Source organism: Coenobita brevimanus, chromosome 98 (genome assembly GCF_032717465.1).
Source record: "Coenobita brevimanus isolate Jiangsu-jjx chromosome 98, ASM3271746v2, whole genome shotgun sequence".
NCBI classification, from domain to species: domain Eukaryota; kingdom Metazoa; phylum Arthropoda; class Malacostraca; order Decapoda; family Coenobitidae; genus Coenobita; species Coenobita brevimanus.
Window position 1 is genome coordinate 12,447,171 of NC_137051.1, and position 22,554 is coordinate 12,469,724.

At 40.5% G+C, this 22,554-nt stretch overlaps 1 protein-coding gene across 2 annotated transcripts in view; it reads right to left on the reverse strand.

The window, feature by feature from the left end:
* Positions 1-22,554, reverse strand: part of LOC145414265 (uncharacterized) — a 356,239-nt gene that overhangs the window by 248,243 nt on the left and 85,442 nt on the right. For both annotated transcript variants that reach the window (XM_080283866.1, XM_080283865.1), the window contains exons 8-10: positions 20,576-20,712; positions 11,500-11,719; positions 8,236-8,313 (exon numbers count right to left, since the gene is read on the reverse strand). In XM_080283866.1, coding sequence (XP_080139992.1) covers positions 8,236-8,313; positions 11,500-11,719; positions 20,576-20,712 — 435 coding nt within the window. The remainder of the gene's footprint in view (positions 1-8,235; positions 8,314-11,499; positions 11,720-20,575; positions 20,713-22,554) is intronic.

A 22,554-nucleotide genomic window follows, 5' to 3' on the forward strand; every position in this document is an offset into this window, starting at 1 on the left:
TAGAAAAGGGAGCGGAGAAAGGGGAGCACAATGAGGCAGGAACAGAGGGGGAGGAAAGGAGAGATTAACTTAGAATGTGTGGAGGGGGAGGCAAGATTAAAACGTAGGAGGAGGGTATGATGGTGAGGGGTGAAGGGGAGAGAGGAGAGAAAAGACTAAAATGCTGAAGATGAAGGAACAGAAGGAACAGGGATAGTGGGAAAATAAAGATGAAAAGAAAGTGAAATAAGTAAGAAAAACACGATGAGGAAGATGTGACAGATGGAAGAACAGGAAGAGAGAAAAATTAAGAGGTGGAAAAGAAGAGGAAAAAACAGGAAAAGAAAAGACAGTGAAATATATATATATACATACATATATATATATATATATATATATATATATATATATATATATATATATCCATCCATCCATCCATCATCCAATCCTACATTGCCCCATGAGGAGCGTAGGAGTCCAGGCTAAGCAGTTGGTCCCGACATTTAAGATGAGAGTGAAGTATATGTATATATATATATATATATATATATATATATATATATATATATATATATATATATATATATATATATATATATATATATATATATATATGATGATGCGAGATGCAAACACAGGAAAAAAAAAAACGAGAGGAAAAGATGTGGAAAGGAATAGAGGAAGAGGAGGAAAAGAAAGAGATGAAATATGCAAAAGAGGACAAAGGGGGGAGGAAGAATAGGATAGGAGGAAAAAAGAGGATTCAAAGGAAGAAGAAGAGGGGGAGAGGGACGAGGAAAACGGGAAACAGGAAGAGCAACAGGGAGGGGTGTGGCGGGAAGGGAAAGAATATATAGCTTCTGAGACGGATTTGGAACAGACAGGGGTGAAGGGATGGGAGGAAGACGAGGGGAGGGGAGGGGAGGGGAGGGGAGGGGAAGGGAGGAGAGGAGAGGGAAGGAGAAGTGAAAGGAAAACAGAAAAAAAGGGATGAAAGAAAGGAAAGAGTAGAGAGGAGAAATGAAGAAAAGAAAGGAAATAAGCGGGGAAATGGGACAGAGGAAAGAAAATAAGAGTTAGAAATGGAAGAAAAAGAGGGGAAAAGAAGAGGAAGAAATACAAAAATTAAAGAACTGGGGAGAGAGGAAGAATGGGAATGAAAAGAGAGAGGAGAAGGAGGAGAAGGAGAGGAGGAAAAAGAAGAGTGGAAAGAAAGAGGAGAAGGAGAAGAAGAGGAAAAAGAAGAGTGGAAACAAGGGAGAGAGAGTGGACAGAGGAGGGAGAGAAAAGAAATGAAGAGATCGCAGAGGATAAAAAAAAATAAATAATTAAAAAAAATTAAAAGAAAGAACAGAGAGAGAGAGAGAGAGAGAGAGAGAGAGAGAGAGAGAGAGAGAGAGTAACAACGACAAAAGTGAAAAAAGAAAACTCTACCTTTCAGCTGTCCATCCAATTATTAAAACAAGGTCATCACGTCGGCTTATAATAAGGAAGCAGTATTAAGTGCACTCCAGCTTAATGAATACCGACCCTCCCACCCCCCTCTACTACCACCACCATAGTAGCTACCGATTATATCCTACCATCATCTGCTGCCACAATTATCCTACCATCATCAACTACCAACATTATTCTGCCATCATCAGCTACCAGCATTGTCCTACCATCATCAGCTACCAACATTTTCGTACCAATATAGCCACAACTACCAAACGCACGAGTACCAAGATTTTTCCTCAGCATGATACACAGCAATTACCAGTATTTTCCTACCACCGTAACCAAAATCATCAATATTACAACTACCAACATTTTGATACCATGAGCACATCTACCAACTGTTTTAGTATCATAAGCACAACTACCAACATTATCCCATCACCACAATCACAACTACCAACACTGTCCCGTCACCACACCCACAACTAGCAACATTATTCCATCACCATAACCACAACTTAAAATATCGGCTTAACACTATAACCTAACCACAGTTTTACTTCCATTCCAAGATAACGAAAGCAGCCAACATTATCATACCAACATAGCCACAACCACCCGCCTCATTTCATCATTGACACCACAACTACCAACATTATCATTCCAACATAACCACAACTACCACTATCATCGTGTTATCTGTACTACAAACAACTATTACTATTCACTCTTTTATAAGATTGCCAGTACCAACACTATTGTAAATCATCGTACAGGAAACACGACTATACTCCTTTCACTTTAACTTGGACTAAAACTACCATCTCTCCACCTTGAATGTAGAGTAATAGCCAAGGATTAACATTAATATATGATGCTAGTCAGGAAGAAGCACTATGCGAAGGATGTAGAGCCATAGTAATGTCCTTTTCTGCTACTGAACTAGGTGTAATAAGCTAGAAAACGACGAAAATCTGGACCAAGTTAAGGCCAAAGAACTAAGTTATACCGTATTATCATTATCATCATCATCATCATCGTCGTCATGGCAGCTACTAAAACTATCAAGTACTACTACTGCTATTACTACTACTACTATTACCGGCAAGTAACAGTATTTCTCACCTACTGTATACAGTAAATGGGGTGGGCAGAGTCGAGAAATGAGAAAGGAATGGAAATCCTAAAAGCAGGAAAATTATCATCATTGTGTCCCGTGAAATGGGTCAAATAATAATAATAATAATAATAATAATAATAATAATAATAATAAAACTTTTCAATAAATAAAGGTTACAGCCCTAAGTAACTGTCAACAGGGACGGATATTTCATGCATAATTAACGATGTGATTATATATGACCCTTCAACATCCTGAAAAACAAGAATAAATTTTTTTGAGGCTGGGTCTTGTTCATCCTGGGAAACATTTAACTTACTTGCTCTCCTCTTCTGGATTTTCTGCTCTGCAGTCTTTAACTGTTTCCCTTTTGATGTATTTATCATTTATGCTAGATAACCGAAGTTTGTTCTATGTTCAATTACTGTTTATAATTTACAGCCTGTTCTGTATTTGTTCATCTATTCATTCATTATTTCGTTCTAGCTTGTTGTTCACTATCCGTTCACCGTTCACTATCATGCTGTAAAGTCACAACAAGAGAAGCACAATGAACACAGAAGAAATACATTAGGCCAACAGCAAGTGGGCAGGAAGGCAGGTAGTCTAGCACACGTGGGTTGCTTCTGACTAGCGCTGGGCCACTCTCCCTCCCTCCTTCCCTTACCCCCTCCACTCTCTCAACCCTTCCCTTACCCCCCTCCTCTCCTTCCCTCCCTCTCTCCCTTCCTTCTTTCCTCCCTTCCTCCCTCTCTCCATGACCTCTTCCCCCAGCCTTACCCTCCCTCCCCCTTTTCTATCATCATTCCCCTACCTCCTTCCCTCCATCCTACTCCTCCCTGGCACTGTGGCACTCTTCCTTCCTTCCAACATCCCCTACCTTCTTCTCTCTCTCTCTCTCTCTCTCTCTCTCTCTCTCTCTCCTTCCCTTACCTCCTCCTTTCCCTTCCTCTCTCTCTTTCCTTATCTCCTCTCCTCATTTCCTCTCTGCCGCCTGCCTCGCTTCCTACTTCGATTTCTTACTACCCTCCATTAAAGTCTTCTTAACAGACTTTATCTGCCTATTTACCTCACACTTCCCTAATATCGCCTTCCATAAATTCTCTCTCTCTCTCTCTCTCTCTCTCTCTCTCTCTCTCTCTCTCTCTCTCTCTCTCTCTCTCTCCTTCATTCAGTTCCCTTTGTGTTCACAATTTAATTTCCCTGTACAGGGTAGATCAATTTCATTTGGGATATTATTTCCCCTCCTCATTTTTTACACAGTTATTCACTCTATCTTTCATGCTGCCAGCCTTCCTTTACATTATCCCTTCATTCTTCCTGCTTCTTCTTTTGATTTTTCCATCGTTTTCTCATCTCATTTCCTCTCTCTCTCTACGAGCTCTCAACATTTTCATAAATGGCCCTTGAGTTTAACATTATCAAAGGTACAAAATTAGTGTACACACAGCTGCTAGCTACAAGAACTTACGATTACTCCACACACACACAAACACACACACACACACACGTACTGACACGCAATCTCTCTCTCTCTCTCTCTCTCTCTCTCTCTCTCTCTCTCTCTCTCTCTCTCAGTTGAAGAATGTAAGACCAAACCGTTCACTTCTGTATCGTCATCCATCATATCAATACTTATTGTGAGGTTACAGCTCTATAGGCTAAAAAAAAAACTCATATAACATTAAGAACATTTTGCAAGTATATTATGTTTATTCTTACTCCTTCACAACACCCTTTTAGAGACGTTTCAGTTGCATTCTGATGTGAAGCCTAATGGAAAAAAAATGGAAGACGTAAACTTATTGTACAAAGACAACAGCAAAGTTACCTAACATTACGTACAAATCAGTAAGGAGGAAAATTAAAGGACCTGATAAAGGAAGCAAGTGGGGGAGAGAAAAAGGAATATATGGATATACTGAAAAACTGAATTTCTGGGGAAAGTGCAGAAGGTCAAAAATGATGAAAGATATGAACTGAGAGAGAGAGAGAGAGAGAGAGAGAGAGAGAGGATAAGGAGAATGGTAGGGGAGAGTTATGTGACAACTGGGACGTGCCGTAGACGAAGAATCTCTCTCTCTCTCTCTCTTTCTCTTTGTGTATATATATATATATATATATATATATCTATATATATATATATATATAGATAGATAGATAGATAGATAGATAGATAGATGGATAGATAGGAGATATATATATATATATATATATTTATATATATATATATATATATATATATATATATACATATATAGATAGATAGATAGACAGATAGACAGATAGATATATACCGGCCACATCTGACTTTCCACCACCTTCATCACATCACATTTTCTTACGATACTTCTGCATCATCCTATCTAACTGCTTGTTCTTGAGTTTTCTTGGTGGCTGTTTACCTCAGAACACCCCGCCGTCGCAACGTACTGTCTCAGTATCATTCGTATCATCTCTCATTGCCTGCTGATTCCTCAGTTTTTGTCTAATTTTCCCAGATATTTTTTTCTCGTTATTGATATTTTGACGAGACTCACCTCCATCACTTGTGTTGCGGAAAGTGACACTTTCCCGTGACGGCAAAGATGTAACGAATCAGCTCTGCAGCCTGGTTATATAAACGTCCCTCAGATCACTCCTTGCCTCCCCAAAAGAGGATGGTGAATTACAGGAGAGCAAATTCAGCCTGCAGTCCACCGGGTTCACATTCACATGAGCCTGAGGCCATGACAAAAACCTCTGGTAATATATACATGTAAATCCCTCATTTACACCACCACAACCTACTGTGTATTCTGCAAATTACAGTAATGTTACTGATACAATTAATGAATGTGCTTTTAATGTATGGTAGAGAAACTGTAACTCAAAACTGTAAGAAAGGAATGAAAACTAAATTAAGATCATGAATGACAAAGAAAACACACAACAACAAAGTCCCACACAACTACATGATACTGTCGATTTACACATCCGCGTTCCTATTTCAACTGTAGGTGCAAACAAGCTGTGGTATCAAAAAAAAAAAAAAAAAAAAAAAAAAAAAAGCTGGGAGGGGGGGAGGAGGTCTTAAGGTTGGACTCAGACCATTGGGCAGGGTCTCATTCACCACTGCCATTCATTCACGGCCTGTATCGTGTTCTTGGGGATTTTTTTTTTTTTTTTAATATCTACACTTGACCGTACCATATGGTCTCACAATTTCATTTAAAACTTATTTCACTGCATCGTCAATGCAAAATATTTCTTTTATTGTACACTACTGAAGTCTAAAACATAAAATGAAATATTCAAATGTTCGATACCTTTGAGCGGAAGTGTTCATTCCGAAGATGAACTACGTTAATTTTTTCTTATCACCTCTAAAAACTTATTATTGGAATAAGGAAAGATCTCTTGCAGTTAATGGCTAAATAAGGCTGATCTTTCCAATTCGAACACACCTTCCTAAACTGAGTAAAATTAAATGGAGATTTGATGATCACTGCGAGATACTCGTTGAGTGAAGTATGCATTGCCTGAGCAATATCAGTTCGATGACGTATTCAATATTCAGTTATTAGTCACCAAACGATTTTAATCGTCTTTGGAGATAATTTATTGAACAGGGTGGGGGTGATCTTACAGGCTGTATTAACATATCCACTAAAAGAGCGCTGTCATAATGTCGACAAGAAATTGCTTGGTGGCAAAAAATGTAAAATTACAAGATGTATCATCTTTTTCTTACTACTACTACTTACTATTAATTTCTTAATGCTTTCTCCAGTCTCACCCCCCCCCCAAGTCGGCTTTCTGAGCTCTTAATTCCTTCACTCCCAGGACGTTTGTATGTTTTTTGTTATGTCTGTAACCACTAGACGACTGTATTCAGCTCTGAGGAGACGTCTTGCAATCTACGGGTGAGTGAGCACTATATCTAGCCCTTCCAATTTGCAGTCTCTCCTTCGCTAAACTACTTCGTTAACACCCGATTATGTATTATTTATTTATTTATTTGCATCCCCTCAAAATTTGCCTTTTTTTTTTTTTTAGACCTGTCATAATGGATGGGTTGTTACATTTCAACCGCATTCGTCCCATTTTCTTTGTTTACTTATATCTCTTTATCGTAGCAAGAAATCTTAAAGATCCAACTATTTCGCCAAGCAGCTCAATAGGCTAAAGACACAACAAGATTAATAAAAAATGCAGAAAGGGAATTTTGCCAATGACATTACTGCAATGAACAGATAAATCGCCTGGAAATCACAAGGCAGGAATTCTCTTGATCACGAAGTTTTACGCCTAACTCGATTTGTTTCGAAATAATGGCACAGCATGCCATTGCAGTCGTACGCTGTTTTGGATAGAAGAAAGACAGATAGATATAAGACATAGAGAGAAATATGGGGGGGGAGGCCTGGCAGTGAAGGGAACGAAAAGAAGGTGAGAGAACGGGAAAGGACGAGAGAAGAGCGAACAGAGGGAGATGAAAATGAAGGGCAAGGAGAGAATAAGGAAACATGAGGGACGCGTAAAAATACAGGAGAGAGAAGAGGAAAGAATGGGGGTGTGGGGGTGAACAAGAGGACGGAAAGGAAGAGAGACCAGAGACGGAAGGAGAATGTGTGGAGAAAAAGAGGCAGGAAACAGAATGAAGGTGTGGTAAGGGTGAGGTTGAGTTATTTGAAGCGAGACGTGACAGCGCTCCAGTTTTTCTCTCCCTCTTTCTTCCCTACCATCCTCCAACTCTCACGTATCTGTTTACCGAATTTTCCCCTGCCTTTTTTTTTTTTTTAACTCTCTCTCTCTCTCTCTCTCTCTCTCTCTCTCTCTCTCTCTCTCTCCTCTATCCTCCCTCCCTATTTGTCTCTTCTATCTCATCCTCCTCTGATTTTTCCCTTCTTGACTTTCTTCATTCAGTCCCCTCTCTTGCCATCCATATTCTATTTCATTTTTTTGCTTCCTCCATCTTTAATTTGCTCTTGCTGTTCTTTTGCTGTATATTTATATTTGCTTCGTAATCTTCGCTTTCATTCCCCATTCCTTGCAATTCATTCACCTTATCCAGTCAGATCTCTCTACCCTTGCTAAGTTTCTTACTCACATCTTTACTCATCGACGCCTCACATACACACCTCATTTTTCTCCCACGTTTCACTGTAAATATTAAAATGACCTCCCATATTCTCGTAAATATCTGCAAACAATTCTTCTCTTAAAGCTCGTGTACAAAAAGACGTCTGTAGGTAAATCAAAGGGCTGTAATAGACCTCCTGACCCTTATGTTTACATGCACTGCCTCTCACAAATCGGCCATCTTGATGACGTCACATGTAAACAAACCACATCCTCGCCTCTTCTACACAAGCTACTGTCATAATTATCTGAAGAACTCGAATAAGGTTCTGTTATAATGGTTCAGAAGAGGTGATCTTTTTCTTTCTAGATTTAGTATCCCACTGTTAAATGTATACAATGTATCGTCTTGCTATTCACGAGTTCAACCAGTGGCCAAATTCTTCCACGAAAGTGAATTGCTGACCCTTTTTGCAATGTGACAAATATTCTAATATAAATACCTGAATCTGGATCGTGAATATACAACCTAGGTGTTTACATCAAGCTATGGGATGCAAATACGTTCCAAAATACCAGTACCGTACGTTTAAGAGAATTAATTTAAAACAACACGTTTTAACAGTACTCACCATACTGTTCCTTATGCCCGTGATTTGGCTGATCCCGAACCTGGGACTGACAAGGATCACTGTCTCCATATTTGTGTCCTGTGGATAAATGACGAATGTTAATGAAAAGGTCCTAATACGTCATTAGGTCCTTGGACAAAAGTTCTCTTAACTGAGTGAAATTAGGAAAAGGAATAAGACTTTCATTCGCATGTTGCGGAAATACATTTTCTCTATTTAGAACATTTCTTTACCATTTAGTACAGGCCCACTCTGGGAATCGTTGTCGCTGAAGGCCAAGCAGGAAAAGGTTCATGGGAGAAACGAGACACTGACGCATCCAAAGGCTATCGTACAGATTGCAGTTTCAAACACGGTAAGGGAACACGACACTAAATGAGGAAGAATAAAAAAAAGGTGAATAGATACAGCAGGAAAAACATTCATAACACATAAATTCTGATGTCAGAATAAGTAAAAAGAAAAAAATATATATGTACATATACGACACACATACGTAAATATGTGAAAAAGTAACGGCGTTACCCCTTAAAAGGCTGGTTTTCTATTGTGACAAAAATAGAAAACGGTTGCAACTACTTTAACATGGGGAACTCTTTCTTGTTGAAGACACTACTTTGTCCCATGTATGTCATTGTATTTCTTTGTTCATTACTGTGCTTGTAATAACTGTTTCTATATCTTTTATACCATATATGTGTCAATGTAACCCTTTGCTCTCACGCACCCTTCCCTTCTCGGCCTTCTACGACAGTGTTCCCCAGAGTGTTGGGGCTCGTACTGAATGGTAAAAAAAAAAAAAAAAAAAAAAAAAAAAAGGCTATCATTACCAACATTAATTTACACAGCATCGATGTTATAGGCTATAGCAAAACTTTAAATGTACACTTTACCTCAACCAACAGAAAGACCTTACCAATTCACTTCACACTTCTCCAGTGTGTTTTCAGTATTTTTCTATTTCGCGAGTGGTAATGACCTTCTGCTGAAAAATTTCCCCCCTGTTATTATCACCACGTTCCTGCTGACGTACACCTCCGGAGAGAAATTCGTGATACAGGGTAATCTGCCACTAGAGGGCAGGTTAATCGCACACGTCTACCCCCCCCCCGGCCTAGCCCCCCCTAACTCCCCCTCCTTACTCCCATCAAAGCACTGATTTGTTGGGCGGATGGATCGGAGACATGAAGCTTCGCTCACTCTCACGTCTTGCCGCATGTAATGTTACTTTCATTTATCTTACTATTAGGTGGATTATCATGTATAATGTACATGATAATCCACCTAATAGTGAATGGGGCTGGGTTCAAATGAGTGAATGGGATTAGGCAAGAAGGGAGGTTGGGCGGGTGGGTCGGTGGGAGGAGTGGGTGGACAGGATGGGTGGATGGGCAGAGTGAGGTGGGTGGGGAGTATTCTGGGAGTGGTGGGAGGGTTGTGTGGATGGATGCGATGGATGGCATTGTTGGGTGACCAGGGTGGGTGGAACTCGTGAGTGGGAAGGGTGGGTGGAATTTGTGAGTGGAGAGGGTGGGTGGTAGGGGTCGGTGGACAAGATAGATTGTTGGGCTGTGTGGGCAAAGTGAGTCGCTAGGGTGAGTGGGCACCGTTGGTTGCCAGGGTGGCTGAGACGACTGTGTGGTCGGGATGATCTAAGTGTGTGGTTGGGTTGGGTGGCTGGATGGGTTCAGGGTGGAGAAGTGAATGAGTAAATGAGTTGAGTGGCATTGTTGGGTGAACTTCGTGTGTGGCATTCGTGGATTAGCAGGGTGGATAGAGGGGATCGATGGGCTGGGTCGGTGGCAGGGGTGAGGTCGGTGGGTTGTGTTGGATGGGTTGAGTGGGTAGGTGGATATATAGGTGGGTGCATATGTGGCTGTCCAGATGACAAGGCAAGAGAGGAACTTATCTGGCCATATAACTTTTAACTGTTACTTGGATTTTAGTTTATCGCTGAGAACACGTTTGATAACTATTTGGAAACCAGACTCTATACATTAAGGTCATTGTATTGAAATATGCTAAAACTTCGATATAATCACTTCTCATGGAACTGAAGACGGATCTATGTACTTGATAATACACCTAATAGTAAGATAAATGAAAGTAACATTACATGCGGCAAGACGTGAGAGTGAGCGAGGCTTCATATCTCCGATCCATCCGCCCAACAAATCAGTGTTTTGGTGGGGGTAAGGAGGGGGAGTTAGGGAGGGTAGACGTGTGCGATTAACCTGATCTCTAGTGGCAGATTATCGTGTATCATGAATTTCTGTCCGGAGGTGCACCTACGGTTGTTTGTTCCCGAGGTCATGGAAGAATCGTACTTAACGTACTAAAAGGTGGATTTCGTTTCCCGAATTCCAAGCTGGTTAGGTTAGGTTAGGTTGAATCACTAGGTACAGTTAAGCAAGGTTAGGTTAGGTTTTGGATTGTCCCTTCCGCCATTACGCTGACGAATCAAACGAGCTGACACAGGGAAACATAGCTAAAAATAACTTGGAAACAAATTTAACAAGGAACGTTTATTTACCACCCCAGAAATAATAAGAAAAATGTAAATGACTATCAGTAAGAAGAAGGGCTGATTGGTAAGGAACTTCAACTGTTTTAAGTAAAGCTTATATTTACTGTATTAAGCTTCATAAATCAAACATATCGTGACTGTCAGACAGTCTGTATATTGTTCGTAAGTTTTTATCGTGGTGTACAGAGCTTCTTATTTTTTTTCATTTTTTTATATCCTTTATAAACCTCTTTCAATCAATTACACGAAATAAAGCTTAACTCACATAATACGGCAAATTCAGCCCTAACATTCAGGTCAGTTGGAAGTTATCTATATCCCAGTTTTCCTTCCATCTTCCACTGCATCTGTTGTGTAGCTGCTAAAGTAAATATCGACTTGCTTCATGACAATAGAGAACGAGATGCTGCGTGCTGAATTTCGAAACCCGGTGATGGAATAGACGGAAACTAACAGACTTTCAGTATATTCTGAAAGTATTTTTTCATGGCCCGACGAAAATGCACAGCAATAATTATGTCCACATCTATCATATAGGCTACGCCTTAAGCATTTTAACTTATTCCATTCTATTATGACATGATTTATAAGGTGCACTACGTGTCATATATATATATATATATATATATATATATATATATATATATATATATATATATATATATATATATATATATATGCAGTTAAGAAAATCTCTGACGAAAAATATAAGATGAGAGTAGTGTGTGTCCACTTACTTTGAGGTTTGTGGAGAAGCACTTAGCGCCGTAAGACGGGAGCTCGGAGATGATCTTGAGGTAGTGGAGCTTTGCCTGTAGAGCCGGGAGCTGCTTCTGGCCGGAGGAGGTGAGGCTGCTGTTGACCTTGAGGAAGTGTGAAAGCAGCTTGCGGAGTTCCTTGCGCTTCATAGAGTCCACCAGGGAGGCAGGCACGAACCGTTCCAGCCCACAATCTCGCCTGTAATATTTCTGTACTGTTAGTCCTGATGGTTTGGATGGGGTTAGATAAATGGGTGATCATCCAGAGAATAGCAAAAATTGACAAATATTACTGAAATGATTTACATTAGGAACAAAAAAGAAAGAAGCCATAAAATCGAGTCATTATTTCTTTCTACCACGGTTATTATACTGATCACTGCTCAGAGCTCTTCCCAGCTCCACTGTGTCTGCCTCCAGCGGCAAATACGCAACACCCTTCCAGTTACTTGAAATCTCTCTCTCTCTCTCTCTCTCTCTCTCTCTCTCTCTCTCTCTCTCTCTCTCTCTCTCTCTCTCTCAATTAAACTACAGCACACGCTCGATAATTCACACAGCATCATATTCCTTACATAAAAATGAACGAAAAGGATTCGGGAGCCGAATGCTAATCGCCCGCCAGAATATACTGTTGGCGAAGTCCAAGATTTACACCATATCTTGACACCCTGAAGGTTTCATGTTAATAGCTCAAGCTGTTCATGAGATACAATGGTGCTAAAGGTGGGCAATAAAAACTAGTTGACCTTTGGCAGTCATTTTGGTGGCCTCGATCTTGACCTCAAGTGTCCATTTTCGAACTCGTCGAAGGTTTTGGCCATATTTTGATATCCTGGAGGTTTCATGTTGATAGTTCAAACCGTTCATGTGATATAATAGAAAGATACACACACACACACACACACACACACACACACACACACACACACACACACACACACAGGCAAAAACATTATAGCTCCGTCTTCTAAAGGCGGGGGATTAAAAAAAAAAAAAAAAAAATCGTAAAAGACGCACGCAAGAGGCAGCAAATCGGTCCCTGCCACCACACAGCAAACGTTGGCCTCGTTAGCTATCCACATTAGCAGGCAACATAAGGCGTATCATTAAGGATCACGGGCGCAACAGTGCCGCTCTTCTCCATGCCCTCTCCCGTTGCTCGCCATACACTTGGTGGCTCATATTTCGTGACGTCTCTGTCTCAACGACTTATTTTGCATCCTACATCCTACGCTACGATTATGTCCTCTATTCTTAATGTTGCAACTAGACGATTTTACTGAGTTAGGGGAGTATGTAGGTAATGACGGCGTTACTGAAAAATGTATTCATGATCTCCCATTAAAAAGGGGAAGAAGAAAAAAAAAAAACATTATTAATCTAAAGAGAATCATCCGTAGATAGCAACTCAGAAGTACGACATATCACTGAAACTCTCAATACTTCTTATTTATATAAATCAAACTGAGTCAATAACGAGGAACAAATAACAAACAATGAAAATAAATCCCTAAAGAAGAGGTGCTATGAAGTATCCCATGGCAACCAGAATAGGGGCCAGTGCGGTGGAGTGATACACCAATAAACACAGCCCCTTCCCTCGTCCCAGCTTGCTTGCTTAGCCTTGAACTTAATTCCCTTCATCGGTTGCCCTCCATCCAACGGTTGCAGGATTATCTTAATTTACTTCTTTATTAATTCGTTTGGCAAACTGTTTCGCTGCGATGTCGATTTTCTGTACCTACGCCTCCCCCTCCCATGAATTTTTTCAGCTAAGGAACTATCAGACAGAAAGGACCTCTTTCAGCGTGATGATGATTTTCCTTCTTGAGAGAGAGAGAGAGAGAGAGAGAGAGAGAGAGAGAGAGAGAGAGAAACTTCAACTGAAAGAATTTCTTAACCATCAGACCTCAAGAGATATCCGAGTGTTAAGTAAAATAGTCTGCCTTTACCAGAAAAAATAGATGAGACGTATTTGTGGCTTAATAGTTGACAGACACCAGAAGGCGATATTCACTCAAGGACCGATCTCATACACTGAAACAGTTATTGAATTATATATATCGATATGAAAAACGAAACGAACAGCGACAAGTTTTTTCTTCATTATTTTTATTTGTGGTGATATAAGCTCAAAGCGGCATTCGACGAATTTCAGATCAATTTACGGTTCGCTGAAGTTCTGACGGTAACTCGCCAACACAAACTAACGACAAAGTAAATACAGCCCTACACCGACGGTAAACTTTTCATAATAATGTTTCCGAGTCACATATGTTACAAGGCAGGAATTAAAAAAAAAAATAAAAAAAAATAAAAAAAAGGCGTCTCTCTCCTCTTGCCCCTTCGCCATTAAATCGTACAGAAAACGGAAGGCCGAAATAAACTTTACTTAATTGGCGTGGGTTTTCGAGTGGCTTCCCCCATTAGGCCTGGCTCGAGTGGCGATTACTCCTGTACCTCTTGTTTATTATTCTCGTCTCCCTCCTATTCCCTCGTTTATTGTCCCCGTACCCATCTCATTCACCCGTTTCGCGCCCCATTTCCTTCCTGCTTTCAATCTCACTCTGTCGGAGTGAGCGGTGTATGGTTGGGGTTGTGCTAGTAGAGTTTAGTTATACATTTATTTATTTTATTAATGCCACGATAGTACTGGACAGTAAGTTTGTGTGGCTCTTATTTTCCTTATACTACGAAACAAGTGAGACTGAAGTGTTTTTTAGTCGGCACACCTTTTGAATACTAGGCCTGTATTTGTGGCTCTAGTTTTCTGTTTTCTTTATTTGGGAGGTGAGAATGATTGATGCTGGAAACACGCGTCGTTATTAGTTATGGGTCTACTGTTTTATATTCCCCTTCCCCATTCTTGCATTTTTGAGGCAGGAAGACGGTTATTGCCACTTACTGAGAAATTATCTTTAGCCAGACGCCATAATCCCGTATGAGGTGGCCGTTTGTCTTTGAGGGGCACTAACCCTCCGCCAACCTACTTGCTGACGCGTAGGGAACATGTATGTGTTGGTTATATGGTTACCACCCAGCGCTGTAAATGGTTTCCTGGCTTACAGGAAACCATTAGGCTTGTCACTCAATGTAAAGCCACCTGAGAAGGAGAAGAGTAATAAAAAGTAACAGTAAAGATGGATGAAATAGGAAGAGCGGAGGGCAGTCACAGAAAAAAAATAAAAAAAAGGTAAACTTGAAGGAACAAGTAGGTAGCACTACATGAAGTGAGTGGATGATGGTAGGCATCAAATACCAGCACCAAAGTGTTGGTTTCTACTCTTCAGACTTACTCCAAAATCTTTTTCATATTCTTCCTTCCTTTCTTCATCATCGTTTACCCACATCGAACCATCCCTCCATCCAGCACTTTAAGGGCCTCCATTTTTGGATGTAAACGTCCGTGCTTACCATTAAACTTCTGTACATTTATAATCTACGAAAATTAAATCACATAATCATTACAACGTAAAAATTTACTGTGGAGTTATTGTATTACTCCTCGTACATTAACTGGATCATTATCAGTTTTAACTGACAGGGAAATATGGGTAACATAACAATTCTAATGTCACTACTATCAGTACGAGGTGTTGTGCGTAGAATAAGTCGCTAGAGATGAGGTGTTACAAGATCTCCAACGTCATTTGGACATATCCCTGGGATTACGCTTTCGTGTTCATCTCTTTTTCTTCCGAACTCATCTCTTCCCTCAGTCCTGCTCTCTCCCTTACGTCTTTCTTCTCCTCTACGCTCTTTTCTATTACACGTCTTTCCCTGTCTAGATCCCTCTTCCTTATACTTACATTGCCTCCACATTAAACTTTCCCTCCCTTCACTATCCATCTCCTCTTCATTCACTCTTGTCTTTCCGCTCTGCGTCTTTCGCTGTTCACAGTCCCTATTACAATTACTGTCTTTCTGCTCATTGTCTTTTCCTCTTCACAGTCCCTTTCATCTGCACATTTTTTTTTTCCCCGTTCCGTAAATTCTCCACGTCTGTCCGTAATTACAACATTTGTTCACATTCCACTTCCTCTCTCCACGAGCTGAACATTCGGGAGGAAAAGTTCGTTTAAATATTTCACGTCTGCTTCTCACTTTCCTCTGCTTGCTAGTATTCCTACGCTGTGGGTGGCTTAGCATATTTCTGAGTCCACAGAATCCCTCTTACACAATGCGTCAGGAAGTAAAGCAATGCCCTAAATACGAAGCAGACGTGGCGAAAGGTTAGGTAAATTTTTGTACCTGACTGTGCATTGTCTCTAGTAGTTTTCCATGTCTATTGTTGTTTTTGGTGGAATATCCACATGTAATATAGTTAGGGTTGTAGTATCCCAGTCTGAGTTTAAGAAAAATCTTAAAGTCAGCTTCAGACTGGACTACTAACTTAAAATAAGAGGCCTGCCTTGAACTGTGTAAAATCTCCTGCAGGTAGCCAGAGAAAAAAATGAACAGAGTCACCGTGTTGTTAATTTGTTAACGACATTTGTTTCAAAGTATATTACTGCATGTGTTTTTGAAACCTGTGCCTTACCAAAGCCTCACTCATATTAATGTAAGCCACTGGCACACCTTTATGTGGTCCTATTCCAGTCTTTGTCTTTGGTTCCCTTTTCGTATCATTGCCTTCAGAGCACCACCAACACATCACACTGTCAGTGACTCTCTCTCTCTGCAACCATTCTGACACGAGTTAACTTTGAAAGCGTTCACAAGGGTTACCACCAGACTGGTTGTTGATAATACATGTAATGTATGCAACCATAACTTGCCAGTAATGGTTATCGGGATAATGTGAGGGGTGAGTTAAGTTTACTGATCACCACGTGTCTGTTGGTCCCATATAAATTTTTGTGGACGATTAGCGAAGCTAATTTTCTGCTGACGTTTAGCATTTATGCAATACAACAGCTGATATTGACTTTCTGGACAAAAGGACGATGATTACGTATTGGTTATCCATCCATCCATCCATCTGTCTATCTACAGTATGTATCTGTTTCTATGTATGTATGTATCTATATGTATGTATGTGTGTATGCATGCATGTATATATGTATGTATGCATGTATTTATGTCAGGTCCCAGAACTAGGCCTGAAAAATAATAAAACACTGCTCTTCCACCAACGCGGGGATGAGTGGACATCAGCTGATCTAGTGATTACACTGCACTGGATAAGTGGCCATGGATATTAGTTTGTCTTAATTTAAATAGTTTTTTACTGGTTTATGTCGTCCCATTAAAAGAAAAGTATGAAAAATAAACTGGTAAACTTTATGGCCTAAAAGAAAACAGCATTAGGGAGAATACAGCCATCCCAGTGAAAAGAACTTGCATTAAAAAAATTTTACTTTGGAAGACTGAATAAAAATATAAGACTGGATAAAAATATATCTAAATACAAAAGGAAACCGCTCTCAAAATTTTATATTACTGTGGATGAACTATTATGAAAAGAAGAAAGTACGAACCAGTTTTCAAGCGAATCGGTTTATTTAAAACGAATATTTAAAATTATCCTGGGGCCTTAGAGTAGTGATTCATCTTGTATGTCTGCCTACCTGTCTATCTAGCTGTCTATATGTCTATCTGTCTGTCTCTCTATTGATCTATCTCCCTATCTATCCATCTATATCAAAGACCTATCCATCTGTATCAATACTTTGCCTAATATTATATGAATTTGATTAATCTGTGACAAATCCAAACCGATCAACGGGTCAATAACAACCTCGTTAATCATACCGTTATTATGGGCAAAACGGACCACTATACTCAGGATATTAACTCCCCATGAGTTCCCTTCGGTGTTTGCCTGATTGTGTTGCAGTCGGTTTATCGTTATTAGTTATTAGTTTCTAGTCATTTTCGGTTTCTTATCTCCTCTCCACAGCTTAACAAAATCGTCTCGAAGCAGCAATAATATAATTTAAAATACGCCATGGTAGTGAAGCGGTTAATTTTCTCTCTCTCTCTCTCTCTCTCTCTCTCTGTATACTCACTCTTGCTTATCTCTTCAAAATACTTTCCTGACCCATCCTGCCATTTCCGGGTGCTCCCTCGCTTCCTCCATGCTCTCGCACCCCCCCTCCACCTCCTCCTCCCTCACATTCTTTCCTGTACAAAAACTCTGAGAAAAACTCTGAGATCTTTTTGGTTTTCTTTTCTCTCCTTTCCTCCTCTTCCGCATTCTTTTCAGTCCAAAAACTGTCGGAACCTTTTAGCTTTCTCTAGTCTCCTCTTGTCCTCCTCCTCCTTCCCCTTTAGTCTCCTCCTCCTCCTTCTCTTCCTCCTCCTGCTCCTCCTCCTTCTCCTTCCTGTACAAAAATCATCAGATCTTTGGCCATCTCAACTCCTTAACATATACTCAGTTTTTATTTATATCCCGCTGTAACCCATTTCGTTTGTTCAAACTGATTTTTAATATTACGTAATTGACGGATATATCATCATCATCATCATCATCATCCACTGTTCATGTTGATTCTTATATCCTGGAGGGCTATGTCATCACTGTTATCCTAGTGCCTCTGCATTTCTATCAGTGTATTACATCTTTCCAGTCTTCATATTTCTCACTCATGGCTGCCCTTAGTTACCATACGTCAAAAAATTTCCGCCATCTTTATATTAGCTATATTATTAACTGCACTCAAAATCCACCTGGCAATGTCCGCGTTGAACGCCCATCAGTTCCCGCCGCACTGGTGGCACTGATGGACTTACTTGCGGAATACATGAAGCAATAATTAATTTTGTTTGCCAGAGGCCCGGGCCCGAATTGAAGCAGCGTCGGTAAGAGGATTCATATTGCTGCTTTGACCTGTTTCCTCAGGCTGATTAATGCGTTAAATTCGATGACGTGTTCTATTTGTTATTTACTGATTTATTAACTTTTATTTTAGGACGTCTTTATTGAACTTACGAGAGATCTTTGGAATTTGAGGAGTTACATAAAGCCTTAAAAAATTAAACCCATTCAGTCCGATGACATATTTTACTCTAACCTTGATGCTCTCAGACACTTTTTCATTAGCCCCACTAATACGAGAGTCTTTTCCAAGTTCAATGAAATCGTCTGGTTGTTGCTGTAGGTCGTCGGACTGAATGGGTCAGAGGACTGGGTAAGGAACAGATCTATCCATAAACTCACACTGCGTCCTGGGGGGGGGGGCTGGATGAGGGTATGACATATGAATCACCAGGCTTTTTTTTTTTTTTCCCTTACTCAGGAACGACACTCTCCTCCCAAGACACACTGCCTTTCCTTAACCCTCCACTTCGTTCTCGGTCTAACTTTTCTTATTCTTCCATCCACTCTGCACTGATTATGCCCTCCTACTCCACCTTAACTTTGCGGAGATTTTCAGGCCCTTTGCAGCTTATTTCATGGGACCCGGTGGCAGAATAGGACAGTGTTATGCTTCTGTAGTCTTTCAAACGCACGCCTTCATGATCACCACCAAAGTTTAGTGTTAAATCTCTTGTTCCTGCACAGCAATCAAGATGGAGAGATTGGAATTTTAGGCCAAGTTAAACTGGAGAATGTACAGCCAGTCACCCTTCCTAACCAGTCTCCTTCGCTTTCACCATTCCACTCTCACACAACCTCCTTAATCCTCTCATGGTCGGAACAACTATTACTGTGTTCTGGTAATGCCAAACGATTCTTTTCCCAGCTGAGTGAGCCACAGGAGTCTGAGAAATACCATCACTCGTGTATCATTTGGCTGAACCATCTATGACATGACCGAGAGAGGAGTGAAACGCTGAAAGGCTGTAACGCAGAGTTATGTATGCTGCCGTGGTAGCTTGTTAGGGATGGCTTAATTTACGACACGGGTTTATATCTTACTAAAACAGAGAAACATTCATTGAGAAAACGCTTTCATATTTTATTTGTGACCATAGGACCATTTTAATCAGATTACGAGAGGTTAACACTACATCTGTCATTAACGCCTTTATTACAAGAGGTCTCGCCTGACTTGGGTAAAATGATCCTGAGGCACCAAGCATAAACTAAGAAATATGACATTGCAGTGGAAATGTTTATACGGCCTGAATAATACCACTCTCAGTGCCGGACACGAAATTAATTAAAATAACTGCGTAAATGGAACCGTGCAGCCATGAACGTGGAGTAGCTGGGATAAGAGGTAGAGCGGGAAAATGGAGGAGGAGGGTTGGAGAATATAATGGAAGGTGGACTGAGATGGAGTGAGGGCCTGCACTCCACCTGGATTGATGCCGCCTGGATGATGGACTTTTTTTCATTACAATCTCGGATAAAAGGGATGATAAGGCGTGAGGGAGGCATTTTAAACTGATACTGCCGTAGATTTATAGGCTGTCTAGTAAGCACTCCGTCATCACAGGATAAGCTGTTATATTACCACTACACTTTTACTTGTTCTTTTCCTACCAGTATTGCTTGTAAATTTGTTCTTTCTCTGTTCCACCTGTCAATATGTATATGATTTTGAACGATTACTTAAATTATAAATCTTCCTGAACTTCCTCAGTTGCCATCAAAAACGATATAAATCGGAATACAAATATGCAACTAAACTTGCTCCCAGAATTTCAGTATCTTGGATATAAGCTTCCCTAAATTAACAGTGGTAGAAGATTATCGAAAAATGTAAATCCATACTCATTCGACATTCTTGACTAACCCTGGCCGACAGTTTTCTAAAATTACACCTCACTCACTTAGATTTGGAAGAGTAAACTCGTTTTATATTCATGCATCAGACTCAAAATACGCAAAGCAAATTCGATCGATATTCTTGAATTAGCCTCTCCCTGTGTGAAAACTGGATATAAGTGCACCTATCAAACCTTCCAAAAATCTGTTCTTGATACGACCTTTGCCGTCATCATTTTTATTACACCTCGTATCCTTTCAGTGGGCTAGACATTAACTAAAGAGAACCTCGGCGACCAAACGTACCTAGATTATAAACATTCAGTATATTATCATCAGATACTACCGATACATAAATATAACCGTAAGTACCAAAAGATGTAGAAGTATACTCACTCAATATTCTTGACTGAGACCTTGGCCGTCATGTTGTTGGTGAGGGCGTGTTGTTGTATGTGCAGCGCTGCCAGACGGAGGGCCACGTCGTACTTCAGCTCGGGCGAAAACCTCTCCTGGATCACGTCATTGCAGCACTGCGGAGAGGACGGTGCCAGGGGTTGGTTGGGGTGGTGGTAGTGGGTCATGGGGTGGTATGGGTAGGTGTGGGTGGAAGGTGGTTGAGTGTGGATACTGGTGGATGAGTGAATGGTGGTGGGTAAGTGATATTAGGTGGATGGTTAGTGGCTATGGACGAAGGTGGGTACTGGTTGATCATTGTAGGTGACTGAATGGTGAGTGGTTGTAGCAAATGGTTGATCGTGGATTATGGTGGGTGATGGTGACTAGCTGTTTGAGGTATATGGTTTTGAAGAAGGGCCAAGGCTGATGTAGGGTTGTAAGTGTGTTTAGTTACTAACGTATGATGATGGTTGTGATCGATATCTTAAGTGAAGAGTAACTGGATATAAGTGACAGACTCGCTGATTGACTGACTGGTTTCTTGAATGATAAGTCGATGGGTGATAGTCGTTAATGGGTGTCGATTGGTAGTTAGCTACTACTGCTGAAAGCGACAATGGATGTGACTGAATATTGCAGATGAGAATGATACTAGTCGGTAAATGCCAACTGCTTAAACTGCAATTTGGTACTAAATAAGGTCGCTGCATTGACAGGTTGTTAACACTGAGATGAATGATGGAGGGTTGTTGTATCAGTATCTAGTTAGCAGCTGCCAACGATACGAGCTCATGAAAAAATGCTTATGTTTAGATAATGAAATGTTGTGATAACAACCGACTTAGTGCTGCTAATTAACGTAAAACAAACAATTGACTATGAATCGGGTGGTTGAGAAACTAATGACAGGACTGATACATGGGATTAATGGTTTTGACCCGAGAGAGAGAGAGAGAGAGAGAGAGAGAGAGAGAGACAGGGGTAGTAATAAGGGCACTGAAAACGAATGAAGGGAAGGGAAGAAAGGAGAGGGAAAGAGAAGGAGAGGGGAAAGAGGAGAAGTGGAAAGGGAGAGGGAGTTGGAAAAAGAGAGAGAAGAGATGGGTGGAGGGAGAGGAGGGAGATAAATGAAGGCGGTCGGGAGGGGGACTTGAGGGAGAAGGATGGAAGCTGGCGGTGGGAGAGGGGGGGGAGGTGGATAAGCTGATGATGGCAGGAAATTAAAACTGTGTCTGATTAATGACTGCCGTATCAAGAGACGGTTGCCGCTGGGTTGGAAGGCTTGGTGTATGTTGCTTGTTTAGATGATTAGGGCTGGGTGCATTGTGGGGGAGCTTGTTGATGGGGGTGGAGGTTGTGGATGTTGGGTAAGGTCATGGTGATATCGTGAGTTATGGTTTGTGGTGAAAATATATATCTTACGCGATGATGATTATGATGATGAAAAGCGACAGCAGTAGGCAGCACACTTGTTACTGATGATGATGATGATGATGGTGATGAAAAACGACAACAATAAGTAGCATACGTGTTACTGTGACTGATAATGGTCATGATGAAGATGCTGATGATATTTTTTCCACAGCCAGGCATCACAAATCAACAAAAAGCATAATGTTGTATTTTTTCATTCTGAATACATGTATTAGTTCTACAAGCTGACATCAAGACGAGATGAAATAAAAAAGAGAATGGAATCAACTACGGGCGAAAGTAAACTTGAATAAGTGTAAACAGGAAAGCAAGAAGCGATGAAAACAAACTTAAAAGTAAGAAGGAAAAGTTAGAAAAAAACCAGCCGTACACAGACCAACAGCTTTATTAAGGCATGCTCAAGCATCTCTTTACAAGCACTAGGGCCAAAAATAACAATGTAATAATGTACTACGTGCACTACAGGAATTATGTACAGTCAAGCGAACAAAGTCGCCTAAATTCCACCACCTCTATTTCCCAGTTTCCTCTGGTGGCAAAAA